The 13,827-nt window shown below is 43.2% G+C and overlaps 2 protein-coding genes across 6 annotated transcripts in view; one reads left to right on the forward strand and one right to left on the reverse strand.

Annotated features, from left to right (window-relative positions):
* Nucleotides 1-2,132: 2,132 nt before the first annotated feature.
* The window catches only part of LOC106783298 (DNA primase small subunit), a 40,156-nt gene continuing 28,461 nt past the window's right edge, over nt 2,133-13,827 (reverse strand). The window contains exons 8-9 of one of the 5 annotated variants that reach the window (XR_011440139.1): nt 5,346-5,576; nt 2,133-3,269 (exon numbers count right to left, since the gene is read on the reverse strand). Coding sequence is in view for 4 of the 5 variants with exons in the window: in XM_070271726.1 (XP_070127827.1) it covers nt 10,807-10,890 (84 nt within the window). In the remaining variant the exon portion in view is untranslated. Of the gene's footprint in view, nt 5,577-9,490; nt 13,808-13,827 lie in introns of those variants that run through there. The other 4 variants (XM_023643818.2, XM_070271727.1, XM_023643819.2 and 1 more) reach the window with 4 other exon arrangements.
* LOC100146471 (retinol dehydrogenase 7) lies at nt 5,334-12,298 on the forward strand. Its single transcript, XM_023643815.2, has 4 exons — nt 5,334-5,646; nt 9,063-9,321; nt 10,346-10,506; nt 11,560-12,298. The coding sequence occupies exons 1-4, from the start codon at nt 5,334-5,336 to the stop codon at nt 11,781-11,783; spliced, it is 957 nt and encodes a 318-aa protein (XP_023499583.1). The 3' UTR covers nt 11,784-12,298.

Raw genomic sequence — 13,827 nt, forward strand, 5'->3', positions numbered from 1 at the left:
TTTTCTTAGTGGTTGCTTCTGAGCTTACTATAAACATCTTATCAGAATATACTTCAGATTTATACTAACTTTCTTCCAGTGACATATAGAAGCTTTACTCTTATATAGCTCTGTTCCCTCTTCCTCTATTTGGTGCTATTATTGTTATACATCGTACATCTTTACATGCGACAAATCCAACAATGTATTGTTACAGTCTTTCCTTTACACAATTTTTACGTCTATTAAAGAATCTGAAAAAAAAAGAAGAGCAAGTACACATTTATGCAGTTTGTCATATTTGTCTTCTATTTACCATTTCTTGTTCTTTTCTCTTGTTCCTATGGGTGCAAATTGCCATCTGGGGTCATTTCCTTATTCCAGTACAATCGTGTTCTCATTCACCTCCTTTGTGCTGTTATGCAGATATGTTACCTTTCTATACCTTATAGGCTCAACAATACAATTACATATGTATTGTTTTATATAATTACTTATAAAATCAGGAGAAGAAAGAAGAAAAATATGCATTTATACTACCTTTTATAATTACATAATTACCTTTATTCTCTTTATGTTTTCACGTGGATTTGAATTTCCATCCGGGTTTTCTTGCTTTCATCGTCAAGAACTTCCTTTAGGATTGCTTTTATGGTGTGTTTACTAGCAAAGAATTGTCTGTTTTTGTTTACCTGGAAATGCCTTTATTTCACCTTCATTTTTGAAAGATAGCTTTGCTGAATATAACATGGTCGACAGATTTTCTTTCAGCACTTGAAATATCTCATCCCACTGCCTTCTGGTCTCTATCGTTTCTGATGAGGATTCAGCTGTTAATATGAGTGGTGGTCCCTAACTGCACCTGTTGAGTCATTTTCTCTTCCTGCTTTTAAGACTTTCATCCTCCAGCACTTTTGCTATGATATGTCTGGATGTGTACCCTTTTGCACTTATTCTTATTGGAATTTGCTATGCTTCTTTGATGTGTAGATAAACATTTTTCAGCTAATTTGGGAAGTTTTCAGTCATTATTTTTTTGAATGTTTTTCTGCTCTTTTTCTCCTTTCCTTCTGGCACTCCAATTGTGTATGTGTTTGTTGGTGCACTTAAAGATGTAGCACATTTCTCTGAAGCACTATTCACTTTATTTCATTCTATGTTTTCCTCTGTTCTTCAGATTGCATAACGTCTATCAATCTATTCTAAAGTTCACTGATCCTTTCTTGTGCCAGTTCCACTCTACTGTGGAATTCCTGTAATAAACTTTTCATTTTGGTTATTGTGCTTTTCAACTCCAGAGTTTCCATTTGGTTCTTTTTTTTATATATAACTTCTGTCTCTTTATTTATATTCTCTATTTGAGTAGACATGGTCTTCATACCTTCCTTTACTTCTTTGAGCATGGTTTCTTGTAGGTCTCTGAACATATATGTAATGGCTACCTTGAAGTCATTGTGAAATCACATTGAGGGTTGGTCACTAGTCCAAACCCAAGCTGTGCAGGAATTCTTCATGTCCGTAATCAACCTACTCTCAGATTCCTCAACTCTTGTTGACTCCCCTCAATACTTTGTCCCACTCGTCTCCCTTTTTCTTGCAGAGGAAGTATATTCTTTTTCACCAAGAAATTCTCGTCCTGAAGGCTGGCATTCCCTCAGGTTCCTGACTTATGCCTCCTCATTCATTCTAAATAGCTTCTTTTCCAAGATTATGGATTTCTCCCCTTCTGGTCCTCTCAGTGTGTTAGTCTCATCAATGATGTCCTTTCTTCTAAGTCTTTCTGCTAGCCCATTAGCTCCTTCCCACTCCTCCCTGCCACCAACCCCCCCCCCCCCCCAACCCCATCCTCTGCTTACTCTACAAATGCTTTCTCCCTTCCTCCCTTCTTCTTCCATCCCTTCCCATTCCAGGCCTTTAAGCTTCCCCATTGAAGCTTTCCTTTCTATTCCCTCTTCTTTGCGCCCATTCTCTGTCCATTGTTCAATAATATTTCTACTTTGTTGACACAATACATTAACTTGTAATTTCTATAAAGTAATCTGGCAAGATACATCCCAAAGCTAAAAATTACCCATACTTTTGACACGGTAATTTTGTGGTTGTGAGTTTTTGCATCAGTTTGCACAGTAACACAATTTATAATAAGAAACAGAATGGAAACAATGAAGGTTTATTCGACTCATTATCTCCCTTTTTCTTTTATTCTTTTAGTCAACAATTTTTTCAACTCCTATTTAAGAGTTAGGTTCTGGGGATAGAGTTGGAGACAAAATAGACACTGCCCTTGCCCTCACTGAGTTTACAGTCTTCAGGGGAGACACGCATTAAATAGCTAAAGACACAACTAGATATATAATTGCAGACTGTGATAACTACCATGCAGACAAAGGACAAGGGCCACCACAATGATCAACAAAATGTGGGTAGTGGAACACATGGCAGCACAGAAATTCAGTAGGAGCCTCACAAAAGAGAGAAGTGAGATATCTTTATGTGCTGAAAGGAGGAGTTCATTGTGCTTATGCACCCTAAGGATTGAAACCTGTGCCCTGGTGAAACCAGCTCAACACAAGGTTGACATAAGGGAAGCCATATTGTAGAAAAGAAACCATATTGTAACTTTGAATGACCTGATTAACTAACCCAGCTGGAGATGCACTCTCCGGGAGGTATACATGCTCTGTAGATTTTATGGCCCCTCCCAGCTGTGATAAGTTATAAACTTTGTTCTTCTGAGTTCCTTAGGAATGTGATGACCCCCTGGGCACAGAGTCTATGCTGATATCCATCACCAATGACAACTGAAACTTCAGGGTATAGAGCATTGCTCCGGTCTCTGATGCATATCCAGTAAAACAAACGATTACCAGGAACTAAACCAGATGCCTCCCCTACCCGGAGACCAGCTCCCTACATAACTGGCCTGTAGTCTTTGTTCTCAAAGATGATTCTCTTGGATGTTAGTCGGCCATTTTCCCCTTGCTAGCAAGCCGTAATAAAATCCCTTTCTCTCCTACCACCTTGCCCCTTGACTACTGGCGTGTCTTGTGGCAGGCAGATGACTCCCCTTGGGTGGTAACCCTGGTTTGAGCAGAATGGCTGCTCAAGCCCATATGTGTTTGGTTAAATCACGTTCTGCTGTTCTTTGGTCAGTAGAGAGTCTTCATTCAGGTCCAATGGGGATGTAACACACCTCATTTGCTCAAAGTTCACTGATCTGTAACAGTTTTGGCTGGTTGGAACCAGTCAGGGTGAAACAGAATGTCCAGTGTGGATATCCCGTTTATTAGCTGGAAGGATAAATAAAAAGAATGGTGAGAAGGTATTCTGGCAGATCTGCTCAACTTGTATTGGTGGGTCAGAAGAGCAGCTCAGACGTATTGATATTTAAACTGAGAACTGAAAAATGAGTAAGAGTTTAGCCAGATGAAGAATGGGGAAAACAGGGGCCAGGCACAGGGAAATGTATGGGGTCGTGGGTTAGGAAAGAGCTTGGCATGTTCCATACTCTGGAAGTGGTGAGCAATGGAGAAAAGAGCGTGAGTTGAGCCTGGAAAGCTAGGCAGAGACTTGTCCTATAGGCCTTTCAGTCATGTGAGATTGGAGGGTTCGTGTTAAGGACACAGGGAAGCCACACAAGGGGCATCGTGACCTGAGTCATAGCTTTGTGAGGCCACTCTAACTCTTGGGAAAGGACTGGAGGAAGTCACATGGGATTCAGAGAGCACTTGACAGACAATGGCAAGGGTCAGCCAAGAAGTGAGAGAGACTCTAGACAGAGAGATGACTGGAGACGGAAAGAAGTTGCTGGATTCCAGATTTATTTTAGAAACAGAATCAATAGGACACAACTAATCAACATATGGATTACATATAGGGCCTGAGGGAGCAAGAGGGGTTAGGAATGACTCCAAGTTTTCTGGTTTGCATAACTGGGTGGAGAGGTGCTATTTATTAAAATAAGAAAGACTTAGGAAGAAACTAACTTGGGGTAGGAGAATGAATAATGGTTCTCTTTGAAGTTGTTAAACTTGATATATTATTTCTATTTGAGTGTTGTATTTCATACCCCATAGAAGGTTAAAATTTTTTATGAACCTGTGATATTGGGTAGTGATGATGTCAAGAACACAGTGGGGCACATGAATCTGAATTCCAAACGAAAGAGTCTGAATTAAAGTTACCCTAGGAGAGTCTTAGGCCTATGGAAGTTATTCATAGCCTTCATTTTCCCGGTCAGATATAATCTTTCTCTCTTTTGCTCTTGGTACATCTCATGGCTCTTACCTTTCTCTCACTCTCTCTTATGACGTTATATTTAGAGAAGTTGCAGGTTCATAGCAGAATTGCACAGAAAGTACAGAGTTCTCATATACCCTCTGACTCCAAACACCCATAGCCTCCCCTACTATCATCACCCCCACCAGTGTGGTACATTTGTTACAAGTGATGAACCTATGCTGACACATCATTATGATGCAAAAACCATAATTTACATTAGCGTTCACTCTTGGTGTCGTACATTCTATGAGTTTTGAGAAATGTATGACAACATGTATCCACTATTATAGTACCACATGGAATAGTTTCACTGCCCTAAAAATCTTCAATGGTCTGCCTATTCATCATGCTCTCCTCCCAACACCTGGAGACTGCTTCTTACTCTCTCTTTGTAATAGTTTTTGTATATTTCTCTAGGTTCCCCTCTTGATTCTAAAGATGTATATTTAGCTTATTTACCTTAGGATTCCACTGCCTTTATGTAATGGGGATGTTAACATAAATTAATATATATTGAATTCAACATTAAATTTCAGATAAAAATTAAGATTAAATGAACTGCAAATTATGCTTTTTATTCCAGAAAGTTGCTTAAATGTATTTTTTGATAAAAAGAGAGAAAACCAATTCGTAGCCTGGAAATCTTGAATAGTAACACTTTTAATTTTGATGAATTCAGTTTTGAAGAATTAAGATGCATCTATTTCCAAATGCTTAAAGCTGCCAGTACTGGCTATCTCCTTTCTTTACCTAATACACCTAAACTTTTGGCAAACACTCCCTTTTAAAGATACAAGACCAGAACAGGGAGTTCCATATTCATTCCTAAGCCTGTTAGAATCATCCTGCTCCCCTATGTTTCAAATACACTCCTCAAAGGCCTCTGGCCTCTGAAATAACCAACCTACAGAATTACAGTGAAAGCTGGTTAATGATTGCAGATGTCACTATAACTAAATTCAGTAGATCTAAGGTAAAGCAGAGAACAATCAACGAGTAGGCAAACATAAGCTGGATCTGCGTGAGTCTGAAAGAGTTTTCTTCTTTCTTGAAGGGAAGGACAGATCTCTGCCATGTGGCTGTACCTGGCGGCCCTTGTGGGCCTGTGCTACCTCCTGCGCTGGTACCGGGAGAGGCAGGTGGTGAGCAACCTCCGAGACAAGTACGTCTTCATCACAGGCTGTGACTCGGGCTTTGGGAATCAGCTGGCCAGGCAGCTGGACCTGCGAGGCTTGAGGGTGCTGGCCGCGTGTCTGACGGAGAAGGGGGCCAAGCAGTTGAGGGACCAGACGTCAGACAGGCTGGAGACGGTGATCCTGGATGTGACCAAGACAGAGAGCATTGCTGCAGCCACCCAGTGGGTGAAGGAGCGCACAGGGGACAGAGGTATGGCCAGGGCGTCTGTCCGTTTGATAGACTGCTTTGTCCTCAGTGTTGTAGAAGTAACACATAACATGCCAGGTGAAAAGTCTCGGGGATCAAGTCGGGGCTATAAATTGGGGTGCTGTCTTCATTACACGAAGACTCCCAAATACATTAGTATTCATGGAGTAAGTGAACAAATATTTATATTTGGCACTGCCCTGAAAAAATCAGGTTGTGTGGAACTATGTATCTCAGGGGGGAAGGTAGAAGGAAGTGAGGAAATAGGTTTAAAAGGTGCATGTATGTACCTGGAGGGAAGGTAGAATGAAAGATAGGAAGGCAATGAGGGGAAGAGAGAGGTGATGGTGGTGTGGCAACTCTAATTTGCAGGTGTTTTGGGTAATGAGAGTGGGTATGAAATGATGAATGTATGACTCATAAGCTACACTTGTGAATTACAATCTATTTTCCCAGAGACTTTTCTCTGAGTCACTGCCCAGAGTTGCCAGGACCCTGTCACCTGGACCCGTTCACCCTACACGTTGCCCTACATCATCAATTCTAGTCACGGTGTGTGAAAGCACCAGGAAGTGTCAAAGGTCATGGGGAGAGTGCAGCAAGGTATTGGTTAATAAGTCATATCTGAGTGACAAAGTTTGTGCAGAGTTCCCTCCCAGTAAAACGTTGGCAGGGAGTTGAGATTACCTCTGACCTCACTCTCTGTGGGTCACTCACATTCCAGTGCAGTTTTTCTTTTTTAAAGATTTTATTTTTCCTTTTTCTCCCCAAAGCCCCCCAGTACATAGTTGTGTATTCTTTGTTGTGGGTCCTTCTAGTTGTGGCATGTGGGACGCTGCCTCAGCGTGGCTTGATGAGCAGTGCCATGTCCGCACCCGGGATTCGAACCAATGAAACACTGGGCCACCTCCAGCAGAGCCCACAAACTTAACCACTCGGCCACAGGGCCAGCCCCTCCAGTGCAGTTTTAAATGGGAAGGAAGGAAAGGGGCCACAGTCAACGCTGCCAGGCATCACACACTCATGGTACTATCATTCATCAGGTATGGGAGGGTGCAACAGTTAACATGTGAGGCACGATACCATACTGCTTCAGGATATTGCACCAAAGCTTAGGGATTTTAAAACAAATAATATTTGGTCCTGTTGTTCACTGAGCTCTGTAGGTTTTTCAAAGCAAAGACAGGGGCAATGGGGTTGAGGCCTGCCGATCTCATTAATTTCCTAGAAGCATGAGGCATCTCAGCTGCATGCATCGCATTCTTGCAACAGCCACCTCTACTCCTTCCAGCTCTCTCGCTCTCTTCCCCAGATCCCAAATATTCTTGGGCCCACCAGGACCTCCAATCCATTGATCCAACCACCTTTTCACCAACCCTCACCCCTTGATTTTCTCTCTTCCTTCATTACCCACCTACATCCCACGATCTGTTACTATGATCACCCCACTGCAAAGGCCTGAGATTCTCTTGCCTCTCTCTCACCCTTAGTTGTCCTCACTTGGCAAAAATCACCAGCCTGGGTAATACCATCTCTCACTGCCCCATGCCTGCCCTTATGGAGTTGAGCATAGGTGGAAAAAACTGAACTCACAGATGAGTTCAGTTGGTCTCATGACAAATTCATGAACACAAACCTCTAGTGGGCTTTTATGCTGTTGTATATACAGTCATACTCCATTCATTCTCCCAATTTCCAGACAACCATTTCAAACCTTTCCTTTCTCCTTATACCTCCAGCTTTTCTCTGCTATCCTCACTCTGAGCTGATACCAACTTGACTGAGGAAAACTGAAGCAATTAGAAAAGAATTTCCTCAGACTTCTCCAGCTCCCCTACCCACTTACCATCGTCTGCACCAGCACAGCCTGCCTGGCCTTCCTCCCCGTATAAATCCAGTCCATTCATGTGTGCAATAGAGCATATCCTCCTTGGCCTATTCAGAACCTCCCAGCAATTCTACCCTCTTCCTGTTCTCCTAAATCATTGGTTTTTTCTCTCCACTACTATCTTGCCATCCTCTCACCACTACCACCATCACCACCCCCAAACCTTTTTCTTGTTGCCACAAAATTCCTCTATGGATATATCTGTACTCATTGCCTCCAGTCTCTCTTCCCATTTTCTATTAAAGCATTTCTAATCATGCACCCACACCCATCCCAAATTGCTTTTATCAAGATGTCCATTGACCTTCACCGTCTACATCCAAGGGTTGATTCTTAGTCCTCACTCTACCTGACCTAGCAGCATTTGACCACTTTTTCTCCTTCTTGATACACCCTCCTCCCTTGGCTTCCAGGACACCAATCTCTTAGAACTTATTTCCTCTCATCTCAATGCTGATTCAGTTTCCTTTGCTTGTTCTTCCACTTTTCCCAGATCCTTAATGTAGAGTGCCTTCAGGGCTCAATTCTTGGACATGGATGGTGTCCATACTTATATGTCCAACTCATACTTCTCTCCTGAGCTCCAGATTCAAATTTCCAATTGCCTCCTCCACATTTCTACTTGAGTGTCTGGGAGAATCTCAAGTTTAACCTTAGTGAACTGAACTCATGATCATTGCCCATCTCTAAAACTTCCCCATCCTAGTAAATGGTATCTCCATTCTGTTTTTCATTCCAACAAAGTCATTCTTGATGATGCTTTTCCTTTCCCTCACCATATTGAAAACGTCAGAAAATTATACTGTATCTGTAAAATTTGTTCAGAGTTTGACTTCTGACTAGTGCTGTTACTACCAATCTGGCTGTAGCCATCATCATTTCACGCCAGGATCACTGCAATAATCTCCTACCAGCTACCCTGCATCTGCCCTTTTCTACCCTCAGTCAGTTCTCAACAGCGCACAGAGTACATTTCAAAAATAAGACAGATCTTGTCATTACTGTACTCAAGACCCTGCAGAGGTTTCCCATTTCACCTGAAGTAAATGTAAAGCTTTTTAAAATGGCCTAGACTGCACCGGGTGATCTGGCATCCCATTACTTCCCTGACCAGTTCTCTCCCATTCCCTAACTCTTGCCATCTGCCCCAGGTACACTGGGCTTCTTGCTGTTCCTCCAACAGGTCAGGCATCCAGACAAACACCTGGTGATATTTATTGAAGCGTTTTTTCACCCAGAACTATCCGCTCCAGATGTCCCTTTGACTGTCCCATTCTTCTGTAAGTTTTGCTCAGTTCTCAACTTTTCAAATCTTGTCCTGACTACCCGACTCAATACGGTGAATGAACACTCCTCACCTGCCACTCAACCCTGCTCACCTGCTCTTTTGCCATTGAAATCCTTCTGACACACTATGTAATTTGACAGTTTATTAGGTTTATGGTTTATCTCCCTTAAGAGAATGTAATTTGAACACTGAAATGATTCTTAAGTGTGTTTCCCATTTCTAGTTTCTCTTTGTTTCTACTAGGCCTGTGGGGTTTGGTGAACAATGCTGGCATTGGTGTGCCAGCTGCACCGAATGAATGGCTGACCAAAGATGATTTCTTGAAAATATTGAACGTGAACTTGATCGGCCTCATCGAGGTGACCCTGAGCTTGCTTCCCCTGATCAGAAAGACCAGGGGAAGAGTAGTCAATGTTTCTAGCCCAGCTGGGAGACTATCTGTGCTTGGTGGTGGCTACTGCATTTCCAAGTTCGGTGTAGAAGCTTTTTCTGACAGCCTGAGGTAAGGACCAGCCCACTGAGGCAGTCTTGCCTGTGGCTGGAGTGTATTCATGAATGATGGGCCTGGGTTCCGATTATGCTGGTGTGGACCAAAATGAGGGACTTTGAAAACGGAATGTCCAAATCTTACAATCATATTAGACAATCCATCAAGAAAAGTGAAAAATACATTAGGATTTATTCTGTCTTTATTGCCATTTCTATAAAACGTCTACGTGTACCAAACATATTTAATATATTTCTTCACAAATATATATAAATATAAATGAATGTTATACATAATGCATTTTCAATATGTGAATGATAATAGTCTGCTGTTACAGAATTATTTGCCTTATTAATTAAGTGCCACAAGTCACTAAGCCTGACAGATGGTTCCCCCTGAGGAAAGGGTGACTATTGGTGGGCTAGTCTGAAGGCAAAGTGCTGTGCCCAGTGCTCTATCTACCCCTCACAGAAGCCCCGTGAGTTAGATGTGATTCTCTATGGTCAAGCGTGAGGCTGAGCCAGAATCTGAACCCAGTTCCGTGTGTGAAAAACTTCTGTAGTGGGTGTGCAATGAATACATTAAAATGAATAGGAGTATGTACCAGGTGTGCGGAGGCACCAAGGATGGGGTGACTCACCTTTCCTCAGGGCAGAGGCCAAGGAAGGCTTCACAGAGGAAAGGAGTTCTACCTGGGCAGGGGCAGGAAGGGGCTCTGGTGTTCAGAGAGCTGTCGCAGAGGGCAGGGCCTGGAGAGACAGGTGTGGGAGGGGCAGGAAGAGGCAGCACTAGCGCCTTGGCCCTTGGAGCTTTCCAGATCTGGGAAAGAAGCTATCTGTGGGCATTGACCCTGGGACTGTCTCTCGGACATCTTCCCCTGGTATGATGCCTGGGTCTTCTCATTCACATTCTTCCTCGAACTAAATGCCTTCCTTGAACATTTGGCCTTGGGCCTTATTTCTTTAAGAAGGAACAGGATTGACCAGGTCACAGATGGAGGCTGTTTCCTTGGTTCACTCTCTCTTGTCTTGTGTTTCAGAAGAGAGCTTTGTCCCTTTGGTGTTCGTGTTGCTATCATAGTACCCGGGAACTTTAAAACATCCATTTGCCCTGACAATGTACAGGATCTACTCAAGGGGCTCTGGAGCCAAGCGTCCCCAGAGGTGAAGAAGAGCTATGGAGACAAGTACTTCGAAGGCTGTAAGTTCTTCCTGGACCCCCACAGAGCAAGGCTGGCAAAGTCATTAACTTCAAAAACCTTGAGTGCTTGCTATGTGCCGGCTGGATTCCAATCTCTCTTGCTGCGCCTCCTGCCTTGCTCAGGCCATGGCTTTCCTTTGAGCCCCACACCCACTCAATACACATGAGCTCTGTGCCAGGCCCTGTGGAAGAATTAACTCAGCCAATCCTCACCGCCCGAGAGGGAAAGTGCCTTTGTTATTCCTCATTTACAGATAAAGAAACTGAGGCCTGAAATGGCGAGTGATTTCCCAAGATCACTCAGCTAGTCAGTGGAGAAGTGATGAAGTGAACCCTGGCAATGTGGTTCCAGGCAACTGTAGACCGAAAGAAATATAAAGCGAGCTGCAAATGCAAGCCACATACGTCATTTTAATTTTTCAATTTGCCATAAAAAAGGCAACGAACAAGTGAATTTAATCCAGAATAGACTCTATGCAGAACACCATCATTTCAACAAATAATCAACATAAAACATTGTGACTGGGGGCCGCCCAGGTGGCCTAGCGGTTAACTTTGCGAGCTCTGCTTCAGTGGCCTGGGGTGGCCCAGCTGGCATCCCCGGCCCTGCTTATCAAGCCATGTGGTAGCAGGTGTCCCACATATAAAACAGAGGAAGATGAGAATGGATATTAGCTCAGGGCCAATCTTCCTCAAAAAAGAAAAATTGTGATTGAGATATTCCACAGTTTTTCTTCATACTGTCTTTGAAACCCAGTGTGAATTTTTACATTTATTGCACATCTCTATCAGACTGATCACATTTCTTGTGCTCAATTGCCACATGTGGCTCGCGGCTGCAGTACTGGACAGCACAGCTACAGGGCCTGCGCTCCGAGCCTGGCACCCTGCCTCCTCTCACCCTGTGACCACCCAGTATCAGACCCGGAACACAAGGCCATCCTCTTCCTGGCCTGCCCTCTCCCACTCCTCCAATACTGTTTGTACCCGTATTTTCTCCTGCTTTTCATATCAACTTGTTACTACAGTTCTAACGGTTTTTCTCTATAACAGATTGCCAGTATTACAATAAACTCACATCTCTAGGACAGAAGGATCTGAGCCTGGTCACCAACTGCATGGAGCACGCCCTGACCGCCGTCCACCCTCGTATCCACTACTCTGCTGGCTGGGACGCCGTATGCTTCACTCTCCCTCTGTCTTATTTACCAACATCTGTGGCGGACTTTATTCTTAGTCTTTTTGCAAATGCGGTCAGGCCCGCTGATGCTGTGTAGTCTGCGAGTTTGGCCTACACAGCTGATTCTAGATGGGGGGGCAAAAGGTCAGGTTTCCTCCTGGGAGGAGAAAGAACCAGGGGAACACGCAGCTGTCTACTTCAGCTGGTTCCTAGAGGCCCTGTCACATTTTAGTTCACAAATTCCCAGATAACTTCTCTCAAAAACTACTTGGTGAGCACCTCCCACGTTCCAGGCACAGTTCCAGGTGCTGAAGATTCACGCACACCCAAAACAAAGATTCCTGCCTCGTAGTACTCAGATTCTGGCCAGATCATCCCAGTGCAGGATGACTCTGCTGAGAGAATTATTAAAACTCAAAGGGCCATGGGGTCTCTTAACTGCTGTAAAAGATATGTGCAAGGTCATAGCTCCTAACTAGAAAATCATACATGATTGGTGACATTGTATTTCAGATATAAATTCTTTTCTTTCTTTAGCAGTTTTTTTTTTGTACCTTGGCTTTCTGAAAATTAATCATTAAATTATTTTCTCAAATAAAGTAATAAGTTAAATAACTTAGTCCTTTTCTTCTAAACTCTTAATACTGAGACTTAAGTACCCCTGCCCGGATTCTCTGGCAGTGACCATCTCCTGACTCTCCTGTGAAAGCCTTCCCACGTCCTTGCCTTGTTTTTGACCCCTGCTCTGCCACTGACCGACCTCACTCTCCTGCCCCCACCCACTCCTCTCAGTTCTGCCCCTCCCTCCCTAGCTTTGGGGGAGTAAGCTGGGTGTCAGGAGCTTTGGGAGTCAAAAGGGCTGAGGTGAGGCCCCAGCTCTGCTGCCTCCAACTGTGTAGCTCTGGGCAAAGGAACTGCTCCTGCCTCTTCCCTCATCTCTTAAATGAGAAGAATATTGCCCCACAGGTTTGTTTCAAGAGTTCAAATAGAAGATAAACTGACGTGCTCATAAATGGGTCCTTCCTTAGCCCTCTGGAGGATGTTCAGGGGAGTTACGCTTCAAATATTCTAAAACACTCATTTATCCTGGTGTCTCTTGTGGCAATTTCTAATTGGATGATGTTTTGTGCCTGTCACACTAGGTCCACTTCTTAACATATCTAGGTCATACGATAATACTATGAGGTAGGTGTCCTCTTATTATCCCGACTTGATGATGTGAAAACTGAAACTGAGAGAGGCTCAGTTCTCAGAATTCTGAGAATCCCCAGCTCAGAGCAGGGACTGTCTCAGGTCTCCTGACCTCAGATCCCAAGGCTGCCTAAATGGATGAGTAGAGCTCTGGTGCTGTGCCAACCTTTCTGTTCCTACAGTGATAGAACTATGCTTTTCTCATATTGAAAACTTTTGCATTTGATGTCTCATGCAGACTGTCCTTAGGGATTTCAAAGAGAAAATAACGTCTCTACTGGAATTATTGCTATGTTTGGAGACATGGGAGTTTGCTGTTTCAGATAATACACTCATTCTACCGGGATTATCTCACTTCACAAATTAGAGCATCATGATTTCTTGCTATCTTTGATTCCAAAGGCCTGGGCCTCATTAACTAGATGGTTACAGATGAAACTTGTCACTGCTGTTGTGCATTTATTTGCAATAAATATAGTTCTAAAATGGGGCATGCAACAAATCAAGCCATCATAAATAGATGATCACATGTCAGGGTCCTCCTAAGTTGCAGATTTGCTATACACTTGAATATCACTACCATACAAATAGTGAGTGAAAAGAGTGAAATAAGTGAGGTACATGATTTCACAGATAAGTGATTTCATGGCCCTGAAGAGCAGGGCATTGAACTTCAAAGTTCTGATGGCAGAATAAAGACTACCTCATTTCTTCCGACAATTTGGCAGCTGTAAAAAACCCTTTGAATAAATAATTTCACTTGTGGGAATCTAGCTTAAGAAACACAATGACAGCAATGTTTTATTGAGTAACTACTATGTCCTAAGCACTGTGCCAGATGCTGAAGGTACAAAGAAAAGTAAAATACATCTCTGGTTTCAAGATGGCAGCAGACAGACCATGCTGTATTCTTAACCTCTACATTTAATCCTAGAAGAGGAAGAGAGGGA

The sequence above is a fragment of the Equus caballus genome, chromosome 6 (assembly GCF_041296265.1).
Source record: "Equus caballus isolate H_3958 breed thoroughbred chromosome 6, TB-T2T, whole genome shotgun sequence".
Classification (NCBI taxonomy): Eukaryota; Metazoa; Chordata; class Mammalia; order Perissodactyla; family Equidae; genus Equus; species Equus caballus.

Bases quoted from the DNA above. Each gene is read 5' to 3' on its own strand.
- LOC100146471 (XM_023643815.2), top strand. From the start codon at position 5,334: ATGTGGCTGTACCTGGCGGCCCTTGTGGGCCTGTGCTACCTCCTGCGC. The intron at 5,647-9,062 runs GTATGGCCAGGG...TGTTTCTACTAG, and splicing joins GGAGCGCACAGGGGACAGAG to GCCTGTGGGGTTTGGTGAAC. The intron at 9,322-10,345 runs GTAAGGACCAGC...CTTGTGTTTCAG, and splicing joins GCTTTTTCTGACAGCCTGAG to AAGAGAGCTTTGTCCCTTTG.